The sequence below is a fragment of the Lithobates pipiens genome, unplaced genomic scaffold (genome assembly GCF_037356315.1).
Source record: "Lithobates pipiens isolate NorthernLeopardFrog02 unplaced genomic scaffold, aLitPip1_a1.2 Scaffold_18, whole genome shotgun sequence".
NCBI classification, from domain to species: Eukaryota; Metazoa; Chordata; class Amphibia; order Anura; family Ranidae; genus Lithobates; species Lithobates pipiens.
In genome coordinates, this window is record NW_027507758.1 from 640,150,999 (window position 1) to 640,164,903 (window position 13,905).

A 13,905-nucleotide genomic window follows, 5' to 3' on the forward strand; every position below is an offset into this window, starting at 1 on the left:
AAGACTGAACTGATCCTGAAGACCACCATCATTGGGTTATTGACTCCTCATTCATTATCACTTTCTGTTTAAAGCTCCATAGTTTGAGGATGTTATCACATTATTATCAACATGTAAAAGTCTATGCTCCAATCAAATCATCAGATATAAAATCTCTAGCTGGTAGAAAGTGGGTGTAACAAAAGAGAATACATATTATATTTATATATAGCAGTGGGTAGAGGGAAGAGAGCAGAAGTCAGGACTATGCAATGTACAACATTATGTATAAAATACAATGGATAGGACTATATAGTATGAGAATGTTGTCATGTACAATATAGAGTTCATAGTGCAGGGGTCAGGTGTATGTAATGTACAATATAAATGATACAGTGTAAGGGTCAGGACTCATAATATTTGTATTCAGTAATAAGTGGAAGATTAAATGTTTACATGAGACGAGTTGCAGAGGTCCCACACTGCTGCCTACCATCTCCTGAGACTGCACTTGTTGACTTGGGTCAGAGACTATACAGACATATCCCTCCACCCGGCACAGCCAGCAGATAACAGATCAAGTAATCCTGGGAGAATTGTTCTGTCAGTCATCTTGCTAGACATTTATTTTAAATATGAACTTTTTGCTGGTAGCTGAACCCCAGAATCTCCACAATTCCAGTCTAGATACATACATTTTGTCTGCAGCAGAGATAAGATTATCCAAGAGAAATACAGGATGGGGAACACAGCTCAGGAAAGTGACCAGAGTATTACAGGCTGATATCACCCAGTCCCCGCCCTAGTATGGACCAATCAGTGAGCAGTATGGGTGGAGGAATGTATTTAGTGTTAATGACACACCTGTGCTGATCTCTGTAGGAGTGTCCTCCTCTATAAATGTCCCCGTTATTCCATCCTCCTCCATAGACTGCTGATCATCCCTCACATACCTCTCTTCTTCTTCTGCTTTAACCTCAAATTCTATATCGATTGGATCTCCACTCTAAATCAAGAAAAGGACAGAGAATATCCTCTGTAAACTCTAAGCTTTATTATTATGAAATCACATAAAAAAGCCACACATTGTCTTCATGAGTCTGTTATATAAGTTCCGTCCCACCAACCTTGTAACAGTGAGGGATGGTGTGACCTTCCTGTGTGGAATACCGGGAATACAGAGGGCGGGGACATCTCTTTGATGGGTTCCCATTACTGGATCCATCTGTAGTAAACACACACACTGACTGAATAAATTGTTTCTATGTGTTTATCAGATGATGGGGGATCTAGGTGGACCCTCCGTACTGCTCTCTCCTTTACAATAAAGTCTCCTCTTACCCGGTGATGTGAGGGGTGGCTGATTGTCCAGCATGATTTCCTTGTAGAGATCCTTGTGTCCTTCTAAATACTCCCACTCCTCCATGGAGAAATAGACAGTGACATCCTGACGCCTTATAGGAACCTGACACACACAATGATACAGTCACCATCCAGACACATCCCTTGTCTGTCACTGGATAATGTCCCAGAATTCCCAGCACTGCTCACCTCTCCTGTCAGCAGCTCCATCATCTTCTTGGTGACTTCTAGAATCTTCTGCGTGTTGTGTCTCTCAAGTTTTCGGGAGTCACATGGAGGCACTGTGATGGTCATATGATCACCCGACTTCACAAGAGGAAATCTCTGTATTGATGAACCAATAGGAATATCATGTTAGAATCCCAGAATCCTCCTTCCCTCTCCAGTCAGGTCTGTGTTTTATTAATAGAGATAAGAGTGATGTCATATGCCCTCCCAGAATCCTAACCTCTCCAGTCAGCAGGTAGATGATCTCCAGGGTGAAGTTTAATATCTTCTCAGTCATGTGACTCCGGTCCTCCTCCATCTTCATTGGTGCCATCATTTAATCTATACAGGTCTCCCTGTAGACGGATAACATTGGGGAATTATTTGGAAGGTATTGGTCACACAATAACAGGATGTGGATGTGAGGGAGTAATAGGAGGGTTGCTGTATATTTAAGGACTACTCCCCCCATGGGAACAGATTTAGTTTGGACTGTTTGCTAAATTTTTGAGGGCCAGGACCCTCTTGCCTGCTGGATCAGATATTCCCCTTTCTATGTTGGGTTTGTTTAGTTTCTGAACTGGATTTGATTGGTTTTAGATCTGCAGATAAGGAATGATAAATATGATCCTTACTTTGACTTGTTTGCTTTGAGGCAGTGATGTGAGGTCAGTGTCGGATCATCATGATGTCCAGGAAGGAGAACTTGCTGACTTTTGGCCAGAGTTGCCGGATAATCAGGGTAATTGCCAGAACTCCGGCTGCAAGGCTCCAATCTCTGGCAGCCTGCTGACTGACAGGAGTGATGTCACTGTCACTCTCTGCAGTCAGAGAAGGGATCGGATTAGATAGCAGGGAGATCCTGCTGGTGGAGTACAGAACTGTCAGGGAGGAATCCAGTTTTGTTTTCTCCAATAGCAACCCATCGGCCATCTATGCTGATCATCAAGATTTTAACATGTAAGTGTACTATTCGTTTTTATGGAATAAATGACTTCATCATTCTAATGAGGATCTTGCGCTGTCATTTCTTTAAGCCCCTTGGATCTTCCCCGATCTTTATCTAGAAAGCTGCAGGACCTTTGTATGTTGAAATGAGCATTTGTCCTCATCATGCTGTTACCATAGACTGCTGCCTGTGGGGTTGGACCTTGTAGTGCACATTACTGGTGTGTGTTTTTTATTTCAGTGCTGGTAGGAGGACAGCAGGGGGGAGGGGTTTGTTCTCTTAGACTATTTTGTATTCTGCAACATATTTCTAGAACAGTGAAATGGTGAGGTGAAGACTGGCAGACGTTCTTTAAAAGAGAAGTATTATTATTTTTTTATTTCAGATTCATACTTACCTAGGTGGATGCAGCATTGGTCCCCCAGCGCCTCTTCACTGAGAACCGAGCGATCTAACATCTGTGATGGCTCGGTTCTCACAGCTCTGCCCCCCGCGCTCACTGGAGCTGTGGAGGGGTGGGGAGTGCCCATCTCAGTCTCTCAGTGTCTCGCTGAGAGGCTGAGATGGCCATCAGTCCAGACACCTGGCAGATCCAGACTTCATTGTCATGATAATGCAGTGCCTGTACTGATTCCAGTGATGTCACCAGAGAGCCAACTTCAGCCCACTCTCTGCTGAAAACAGGTCACAAAACAAATTGTACTCCTGTAACTCATAGGAGAAGCCCAACCAAGCGATCTCAGCCGATGTAGTGTAATAATTCTCCTTTGTAGGCCATGTATGGTCAGGATGGTCATTGTCTTGTCTATTTATTGTCAGTGCTTTTTGTTTAGAGGAACATATTACTAGAATGTTCCGGCCCAAAAGTGGGTAAATGTTCTGCCCCTGAAGACGTTAATCTAGGTTTCCACACTATATATGTGTGTATCATCAACTGCTGGAGATAAAAGACGTCACAGTGACTATGGAGGAAGAGGACGGACATGACGGGAGGGGGGTTACTGGGTGTAAATAGAAGATAAGATCTTATTACCACATCTGCTGCCACTTCCAGCAACGTCTCCTCACTACTTCCTTCGAACTCGCCTCTTACCCAGAACTTCCTGTGTCTACCTCACATCACTTCCTGTTTTCCATAGAGACTGCCTGTCTGGGTACAAGTAAGATCACCATCTTGTGGAGTTCGGAGGAATTGCAGCTCCAAGAAATGTCTCATAATCATTCCTGTATAACAGGGCAACTGTATAACTCCCGAAATTGAACTTTTTGGTTAAGAAAATGCAAAAATATATAAAAAATCATAAAGATATATTTATGGTTCAGAGCCCTATGGCTGGTAAGGATAAGAATGCCAAACAGGGTTAACACAAACTTACCACTTGAAACGGACCTGAAAGTGTGCCGCGGTATACCAAAATAAGGGGGCATACCCTAGATAAGAAATGAGGATTAATGAAATGAACATGAAATGAAGTGAAATGAGTACTCTCGTGAGGAGTATGATGCCTTGAGAAATGCCCTAAAAAGGGGATGGGAGGGTGGGTATCGCACACAGGAACCGACAAGGAACACAGCCGAACGGGCTGATTAAATACCCTCCGGGCTCCTCCCATAATTTCAGGCCACCATACTGGCCTTCTTATTTATGGTTCAGAGCCCTATGGCCGGTACGGATAAGGATGACAAACAGGGTTAACACAAACTTACCACTTGTAATGGACCTGAAAGTGTGCGTAGAAGTATCCTAACGTGTTCCATGAACCGGGCAGCGTTTAGGGGCTTGGTATGGAACGGCAGGAGCGGACTCGCGTCTGGTTGATCTGCCAGAAGGGACACCAGGCGGGTGAGAGTGGAGACAGGGCACCAGCTGTTGTTGGTGTTATAGTATGTTGGTCTTATAGTAATGGATGTCCGTACCAGAGCCAACCTGTTGTGTTTTGGAGACTGCTAGGTGTAAAATGAAATGGTCTTTGTAATGGACCAGGTGGCGTTTGCAAAGCATGCGTTCTGCGGGGTTGTTACAGGTGAACTCACCTGGCCGTAAGAAGCCGTAGAAGGCCAGATGTATGGCTGCTTGTAAGACTACGCAAGCGGCAGATATAAGCTCCCTTCGGTAACCCCCACCTCCCTGTGATTGATGTGTGGTCAGCCAGGAGTAAGAGAACCGAGGCAGAAGATAATTAGGTGAGAGGGTGAAGAGTGGGAGGACGGACTTCAGGGAGCTGATCTGCATTAAACGGAGGGATGAGGGGGAGAGAAGGTGACCATGGTGGATGAGAGTTAGCGATTATTGGAGGATATCGCAGCACCAGTCCCTCGAGTACACCGAGCATGCTGTCCTTATCTAAACGCCTCAGATGGACTGCTTGATGTGTAGCCCCCTATTGCCCCCACCTCATACTAGAATTGAATTCATGTGCTCCTAGAGGAAATTGTCTGGGAAGAGGCAGTGATGCATTAGAAAAGGTAAACCTGGTTGAAGGGTAAGAAACAAAAAGAAAGGGGTGAGAGATATTTATTTTTACTCTGCTCTGAAAGTAAATAAAAGAACTGTTTTATGAACTGCTATATGATGAAATGAAGATATTGCTTTGGTTCTGTCTGAGATGGGACAGAACTTTGAAAAAATAAAAAAAAAGCATGCATGAACTGGCTGTGAGGTTATATAGGATTGTTTTTACAGTAAATAATTGGACTTATAAAACTGGCTGAAAATCAATAGGGGTTGTTTTATAAAGGAAAAGCGGTATGTGAACTGTCATTTGAAATATCTAGAAGTGGGATTGTCAACTACTTTCGAAAAAGCCTCAGTGACCATTCCTGAAATCAGGGAACTGTATTTGAATCTTCCCCATAACAGGTCCCCAGATAAGAATATACTGTGGAAAATTGTTCACGCCTCCTAAGTTTAGAACAGGGTAAAGGCCAGGGCTGTGAATCACTTATATACATTATGGTGGGCTGCTAAAATTCATATACAAACTAAAGGGGGCACAAATTAATAAGTAAATGTCTACTAATACAGGTGTAACCATTTATGAATTCCTTGTTAACAGCAAACCAGTTGGGGGGTTTAAAGGATTCTGGTGGAAAAAAAAAAACATACTGGGTGATTAGTGATTAGCTGACTACTGTGGAGCGACCCGGAGATCAGAGGAAACAGGGACATTTAAAAATCATCATGCGAAGTAGAACTATAAAAAATAATGACCCAAAAACCCCGAAAGATAATGCAAATACAAGTATGATCAAGAAATATCTGACAAAAGCAGGGAGCCCAAAGAGTCCAGTACCAGACAAATCTGGTGCAGAGAAACAAAAACAAGGCAACAAAGACAAGAAAAAATCCCCTGGAATAAAGAAAGGAGAATTATTAGATCAGCCTAAAGAAGATATAAGTATAAGCACAGAAAGTAAAATGGAGGAACAAGGTACAGGGGCTCAATTATCTACAAAAATGGAAATGGTGGATATGTTCCTGTGACGAGAAACTTTTATAAAAACAGAAATTACCGCACTACGGACTGATTTAGGTCAACTACCGACCCGTGTAGAGGAAAAAGAAGAAAAACGGATAAACAAGCCCCTAGAAATCATAAAATTAAAAGAACAAGTTAAAGACATGCAATGGGCAAAGAGAAGGATACTGTATAAAATAGAAGACCAGGAGAATCAAAATCGAAGACAGAATTTAAGGATCCGTGCGCTACCGGAAGAAAAAGGAGAAGAGTTAAGGAAAATTATAAACAAAGTATTTAATCCTTTATTAGATAAAACATCAGAGGAGTGCTTGGGAATTGAAAGAGTCCATAGGGTTAGAAGACCCCAAAATATATCTGTGGACCTCCCTAGAGATGTCATTGTAAGATTCCAATTATATGAAGAAAAAGCACAAATATGGGGGAAAATGAGAGGAAGACCTCCATTAAAGTACGAAGGAATAGACCTCCAAATTTTTACAGACCTTGCACCAGAAACGCTGGTTAGACAAAGACGCCTTAAACCTTTACTGGAGCAAATGCGTATAAAAAATATTAAATACAGCTGGAGTTTTCCACCATGTTTACTCAGCCAAAAGGATGGAAGATCAATTGAGAGACCCAGAAGAGCTTTCAGAATTCTGTAATAAACTTGATTTACAAGTCCCGTACATTCCAGGATGGAATGAAGAAGTGTACCCAACCCAGACAGAAGAGATATGGGAAAAGACGCATGGAGTTGCAAGGAAGAACTAGATATAGAAATGAAACAAAGACTCCTCTATAGACTAAATTGTATGAGACTGTAATAATAGGAGGTCCTTTTTTTTTAGAGTTCAAGTTGATTAGGGCAGAACTATAGAAGAATAGGAGGAAAACCCCCAGTAGACGGATTGAGGTGGGGGAATGAGGTATGGAGGTCTTTGGACTGTGGGGGTGCTCCCGGCCGCACCCCCCTTCTTTAGTAGTTGGAGTCCCACCCCACAATTGCGGAGCCACTGGTGGAAACGGAAGGATGCGGGTCTATCTGTGGCCCTGGGGTGGGAGAGAGTGAGAGGACAGAGGAGAAGGGAAAGAAGGAAAATAAAGGAACCTGGAAAATCCTATCCAAGCTTTTATATTAGATGGAGTATGTGGTGCCTAGTCAGCCTAAAAAGAGTATACCACAATCAAAGATGACTTCACTAAGATTTATCTCATATAATGTCAGAGGGTTAAACACACCAACAAAAAGGCATGGGATATTAAAGGAGCTTAAACAGTATAAAGAAGCAATAGTGTTCCTTCAGGAGACGCATATGTCCCATAAGGACAATATAAAGTTGTTTTCAAGAGACTTTCCCACTTGGTACTATGGTGACTCTCCTACAAGAAGAGTTATGGCTGGACTCGCACCTATGCAGTTTTAGTGCTTTTTGCCTTTTGCAGATTTGATCTACAGTCCATTTAACATGGTTTCCTATGGAACACGATCTGTAATACAAATCATTGGTGATCAAATCAAAAAGCACAAAAAATGCCTAGGTGTGAATCCAGCCTAAGGGAGTAGCTATCGGATTTGCCAAGGTGACACGGTTCATATTGGAAGAAAGGATGACAGATTCAGAAGGACGATACCTCTTTTTAAGAGGTAAATTATATGATATGGAATGTACCTTGGCAAATATCTACTGCCCTAATAAGAACCCAACATATTTTTAGAGACAGATTATGGGGAAATTTATGGAGTTTAAAAAAGCAAGCGTGATTATGACAGGAGATTTGAACTTTTGTATGAGTCCAAGTCTGGATAGTACGTTGCACAGGGGATAAGGAAGGTACAATTGAAAGCAATAAAAAAATTGTTTCAGTGTCAATTGATGGACATTTGGAGAGTACAGCACTCTAGGACACAGGACTATACGTTCTAGCACATAACATACTCAAGTATTGATTATACAATGGTTGAACACAGGATGATAGAATGGGTGATTAAAGTGAGCATCAAAATAAGAACATTGTCAGACCACTCCCCTGTGATCATGGAAATGGTGATACCTGGGGCCCAAAGATGAGCATATGCATGGAGATTAAATGAAGATCTAATACATGATGTAGAGGTAAAAGAAAAAATAAGGGAAGAAATAGAACAGTATTTCAAAATAAATGATATTAAGGAGGTAACAGAAGCTACACTATGGGTGGCCCATAAGGCCTATATTAGAGGTATTTTGATGGAGATAAGATTGAGGAAAAAAAGGAAAGGAAAAAAAAGATGAAAATATTAATAAAGGAAATCCATGAAATGGAACAAAGGCATAAAAAAAGGGAGTAGGGGAAGGGTATCATGCATTGGTGATCAAAAGAGATGAATTAAAAGGAGTGCTCGAGCAAGAGATTAGATGGGATTTCAATAGAGTTGCAAAGGAGATATGTATGGGGAAACAAAACAGTGAAACATCTCGCAAGACTGTTGAGGGAAAAAAAAACATTAAACTATATTGAAAAAATACAGAGTAAGAAAGGGGAGATGGTATATTCGACAACAGAAATCATGAAAGTGTTTCAGTATTATTATGGATCCTTATACTCGATAAAACAAAGAGGGAAACAAGGAATAGTAAGATCAGAAAAGATCGAGTTTGTAAAAAATGCCAGATTACCTCAGATGAAAATAAATGGAGTATATTGGAAGCACCCATAACAGAAGAAGAAATTAATAGGGCTTTAAAAGAATCGGCAAAAGGGAAAAGCCCAGGCCCAGATGGGTTTATGACCTATTATTAGAAATTTTAATTAAACTTGGTACCTAGACTATGTTCATATATGAATGGACTAGAAACAAACTATGAGATGGGTAGAGAAGCTCTGACAGCCTTAATCACCATTATTCCAAAAGAGGGAAGGGACAGCACTGTATGTTCAAACTATAGACCAATATCGTTACTGAATACAGATACAAAGTTATTTGCAAAAGTTTTGGCCACTAGGATGAAAGATCTGATGGCAGAGTTGGTACATGTGGACTAGGTGGGGTTTATACCTGGGAGAGAAGGGAGAGATAATGGAGTAAGAACATTACTCTTGCTTCAAAAAAATAAGAGAGGGAAGGGCCCCGGTCTACTTCTGTCGATTGACGCTGAAAAAGCATTTGACATGGTAGACTGGGGGTTTACGATGAGTACTCTGGAAGCTATGGGAGTGGCCCAAGGATGGCCCAATGGATCCAGGCCTTATAAAAAAACACCCTACCGCAAGAGTGAAGGTCAATGGCACCATATCCCCTCCTGCCGTTTGAAATGTATAATGGAACAAGACAGGGGTGCCCTCTGTCACCATTATTGTTTGTATTATCTCTAGAACCTCTGTTAGCTACCATAAGGAATAATTCAGACATAATAGGGATAAAGATTGGAGAAGAGGAACATAAAATAGCAGCTTATGCTGATGATGTTTTACATTTCTAATCCTAGGATCACAATGCCCTGCCTAAGGAAGACATTAAAACATTATGGGTGATTATCGTAAATCCTAAATATAAATGCAAATAACCAAAAAGAAAGGCAAGATAAATAAATAACGAAAAAGTTACAGCAGGAGTTCAAATTTAGTTGGAAGAAGAAATAAAATATTTAGGAATAAAACTGACGTCGTCCCCGGGGAAACTATACCAGGCAAACTATCTCCCACTATTTAATGAAATAAAAACAGAAATAAAAAGAATGGCATGGACAGGTAGAATAAACACCATAAAAATGGTAATCGTATCGAAAATCATCTACAAATTTCAAATGCTACCTATCCCACTACACCAGACATACGTTAAAACATAAAAAAAAATAATATCCAAGTTTATTTGGCAGAACAGCAAACCAAGAATTGCATTCTGGGTATTAAAGAGAGATAAAGTGCAAGGAGGGATAAAAGTACAAAAATATTACAAGGTGGTGTTAATCTCCCGGGTGATAGGATGGTCTAAGGCAGTAAATGAGAAAAGATGGGTACAAATTGAGAAGACAATGAGGGACACACGGGGGGGTTGAGGAGCATTATTTGGATCCCACCACAATATAGAGCACTGGGGGAAGATACACATATTATGACACGTAATGTACACAGAATATGGGATATAATACACAAAGTCAATGGAAATAGAATTCACCATGAATCTCACTGAAAGAAACTAATTCTTTTTTACCTGGTAAAGGGAAATTATTTGGAGAGTGGATTAAACACGATGATGTACAATTAAAGGATATAATGACAAAGGGGAAAATATACACATTTCAATAAATAAAACACAAGACAGAAATGATGAGGATTAATGAAGGGCGGTACCTCCAGCTGAAACATTTTGTCAGTTTGCTACCTCAACCAATAAATGAGGGGAAGATCTCAGACCGCTGGAGTGCTTGGGTTTGGCGTCAAGCACATAAAATGGAATGTGACCTATCTATAAAATCTTGCTGGCAGCGGACGGGCCGGAGGCCCCGCCATACATGAAAACATGGGAGGAAGAATTAGGAGTTAGAAGTAATAAAGTTACATTAGAAAAGATGATGAGATTCGCACACACCTCTGGATCCCAACACAGCGGAGATGAAGTACAAATGTCTATCAAGCTGGTATAGAACCCCGGATAAAGTAAGCAGGTATCAAACAGAGAAATCGCCATTCTGTTGGAGGGGTTGTAAAATAGTGGGAACAATGGCCCATTTATAGTGGGAAGGCCCACAAATGATTGGAGGGAGAGAATACAGCGAATAAAAGAAATGACTACAAAGGAAATCTCAGAGGAGCCATGGATGAGCTTATTTCATGGGACAGCGGGCTCAATAAAACAATATAAAGAATCTTTCATACCCCATTTATTAAATGCGGCTAAAAGTCAGATTCCAAGATATTGGCAAGCAATAGAAAGTCCTACAATAAAAGATTGGCTTGGGGACGCATTATACGCTCGCATTAGAGACGTGGAGCTTATGGAGAGGATGACCGCCAGGATACAGGACCGGCTGGAAGCGCATGACGTAGTCTGGAATCCCTGGAATCTTAAGGGCGATCGACCCTGACAGGCAAGCGGAAGTTTTCGGATGACTACCCACCCCTACTCCCTCCTTTTCCTCTCTACCTTTCTTTCTACCCTTTGGTATCCCTTTCTTCTCTTTTTTTCTCTTTTTCCCTTCTTCCTTTCTCTTATTCCTATCTTTCTTCCAACCCCCCCCCCGAGGGGGGGTGTTTGATTGGGTTAAAGTGTATTATAAGTATCTTACACTATTAGTCGACACCTGTATCCTCGGATTGCCACTCTTGACTGGCTGTTGAGTTTTGAGGACTGGTTTATTATTGGTTGGACTTTATCCCTGTCTTACATGTGTTGCAGAACATGCTGTCTGTGAATAGCTCTACCTGGCCTGGCTTGTACCTGTTCCAGGTGGCTATATTATGTAGGCCAATATGCTCTTATGGTATGTTCTCCCCTGTAATTTTTCTGTTCTCTTTCTTTCGCTCCCCCAATGCTGTACTGAAGTGTCTGACGTGTAATGTTTCACTTTATACTAATAAAAAGTTATTTGACAAAAAAGAAGATTGGCTTGGAAAAGTAGAAGCCCCATATAATATGGGAGATGTGAGATATAGTGGAGAGGAAGAAATAGAGGGAGTGATAAACAGATGGGAAGACTGGAAGGTGTAAGAAAACCAGGAGATATGCGGAGGTTATAAGTGGGACACAAATGGTGTAAACTAGGAGTACCGGGCAAAACAAGGAGATTTCGATTCAGGGAAGGATGGGAATAGAGGGGAAGAAGAAAGGGAGGGGGTGGGGATGTGTTTTAGTAGTTAGGTGAAAGGATGGAAAATGTATACTGTATTTTTTTGCATGTTGCACTTTATTGGTGTCTTTATATGGATGCAAATGAATAAATAATAATAAAAAAATAATAAAATAAAGGCCAAATGCAGTAATTCCCATTTTAAATCAATGACTGGTTTAATAGTGTTTGTTTAACCACTTGCCGCCCGCCCACCGCCAAATGACAGCGGGACAGTGCAACTCTCATTCTGGGTGGACATCATATGGGGGTGCGCAGCACGGCAATCGCGCCATGTTGCTAGGACACGGCATGACCCCAATTTCTGTAAAGAGCCGCTGACGCAGCTCTCATGTGATCGGCTGTGTACAGCCAGTCACATTTAAACAAGGAATTTCAGGTAATCGGCTCTCCTTGCCTCACACTGACAGAGTGTGTGGCAAGGAGAGCCGATCAGCGGCATTTCCTCACAGGGAACAGTGAGAAATATAATCAGGGCCCTGATTACATTAGAGCGCCACCAGTGCCAGCAACCCATGCTAACCAGTGCCAGCAATCAATGCCTATCAGTGCCAAAAATCAGTGCCCATTAATGATGCTAGTCAGTGCTGGCTCAGTGCCGCCTACCAGTGATGTCCATCAGTAAAGCCCATCAATGCCACCCATTAATGCCCAATAGTGCCACCCATCAGTGCCACTAATCCATGCTGCCTATCAGTGCCGCCTATCAGTGCCCATAAGTGCAGAATATTAGTGCCTCATCAGTGCCCATCAATGCAGCCTATTAGTGCCCATGAATGCCGCCTCCTCAGCGCACATCAGTGAAGGAGAAAACGTACTTATTTACTGACAAAAACTAAGAAAACCTTTTTTCTCCAACAATTTTGGTCTTTTTTTTTTGGGGGGGGAAAAAATAAAAATCCCAGCAGTGATTAAATACCACCAAAAAAAAAACCTCTATTTGTGTGAAAAAAATTATAAATATTTCACATGGTTACAGTGTAGAACAACCACGCAATTGTCATTCAAAGTGTGACAGCGATGAAAGCTGAGAAATGGCCTGGGCGGGAAGGGAGTGAAAGTGCCCTGTATTGAGGTGGTTAAATAACTTTTATGATACACTTAAAATATACGCCGGACCCTCAGCGTGCCGCCTACCTAATTAGTATGTCAAAAAAGGTGAAACAATACTAATATATGGGGATTGAAGAGTAAAAATGACAAAATGAAAAAAGAGGGTAAAGGAGAGGATAGGAGCTCACTATATGAAGATTGCATGGCAAACTTAAAATAAAAACCAGTAATAGCTCAGCCAAGCCTGTGGTAGCACATATCTATGGAACTTCACTCACCATACAAACATGATTAGCAAAAAAGATTTATTGGTGTCAAAGATAAGTAAGACATAAAAACCATCATGCATACATTAGCATTACAGCTATAAAAACAAAAGGAAATCTCTGGAAAGGAGCTGCAATTCCACCCAAGTTGCAGGAGTTGTAAAAATGCTGTAATACAGCTGGGATAATATCCCCGGGTCTAAGCAACCTCTGAAGAGTGACCCAAGTGTTGAACTGATATTGAAAAAGGGAGGATGGATAAAGTCAGAGCACAAAGTGGAAGCTATGAGATGATATAATTGGTTCTCCGATCTGCATTGGAAAAAGGTGGACAAGTAGATGATTGTATTGATCTGGAAGGTAGGTGTAAAGAAATAGGGGGGTGTTGCTGGGTAACAGTGGTCAGGAGGAGATGTACAAGTGGAATAGTAATGAATATGGGGGTCCAATAAAGTGATGTGGGGCTCACTAAAACCAGAAGAACATGGTCCTCCTTGGCCTCCCTCTCACTGTACCAATCAGAGTCCCTATGAAGACTTGCTCTCACACCCCAAATGAAAGAGCAATGTGAGGAGGTGATCCTTTCCAGAAAGTAATAGTCCTTTCCAAAGAATGGTAAATGTATTTATACTGTACTTATCAGCTTGTGATCAAGTCCACAGCTCCAGGGTCCCGGGGGAAGGTCCTCCCTTGTCTTGTAAAGTGTGTAGAATCATATATGGGTCAAAGGCATGTAGTCCAGAGATGGGCCGCGCTGGCCTGACCGCTTTCACCCATCTCTGTCGTCTGCATCAGAG

The 13,905-nt window shown here is 41.6% G+C and overlaps 2 protein-coding genes across 2 annotated transcripts in view; one reads left to right on the forward strand and one right to left on the reverse strand.

The window, feature by feature from the left end:
* Positions 1-3,737, reverse strand: part of LOC143986899 (uncharacterized) — a 549,767-nt gene extending 546,030 nt beyond the window's left edge. The window contains 3 exon segments of the mRNA XM_077485306.1: positions 1,321-1,444; positions 1,531-1,665; positions 1,790-3,737. Of these exon segments, the coding sequence (XP_077341432.1) occupies positions 1,321-1,444; positions 1,531-1,665; positions 1,790-1,885 (355 nt within the window). The 5' untranslated portion in view covers positions 1,886-3,737.
* LOC143989561 (uncharacterized) overlaps positions 1-13,905 on the forward strand; it is a 470,483-nt gene that overhangs the window by 244,678 nt on the left and 211,900 nt on the right. The gene's annotated exons all lie outside the window — the stretch shown is intronic.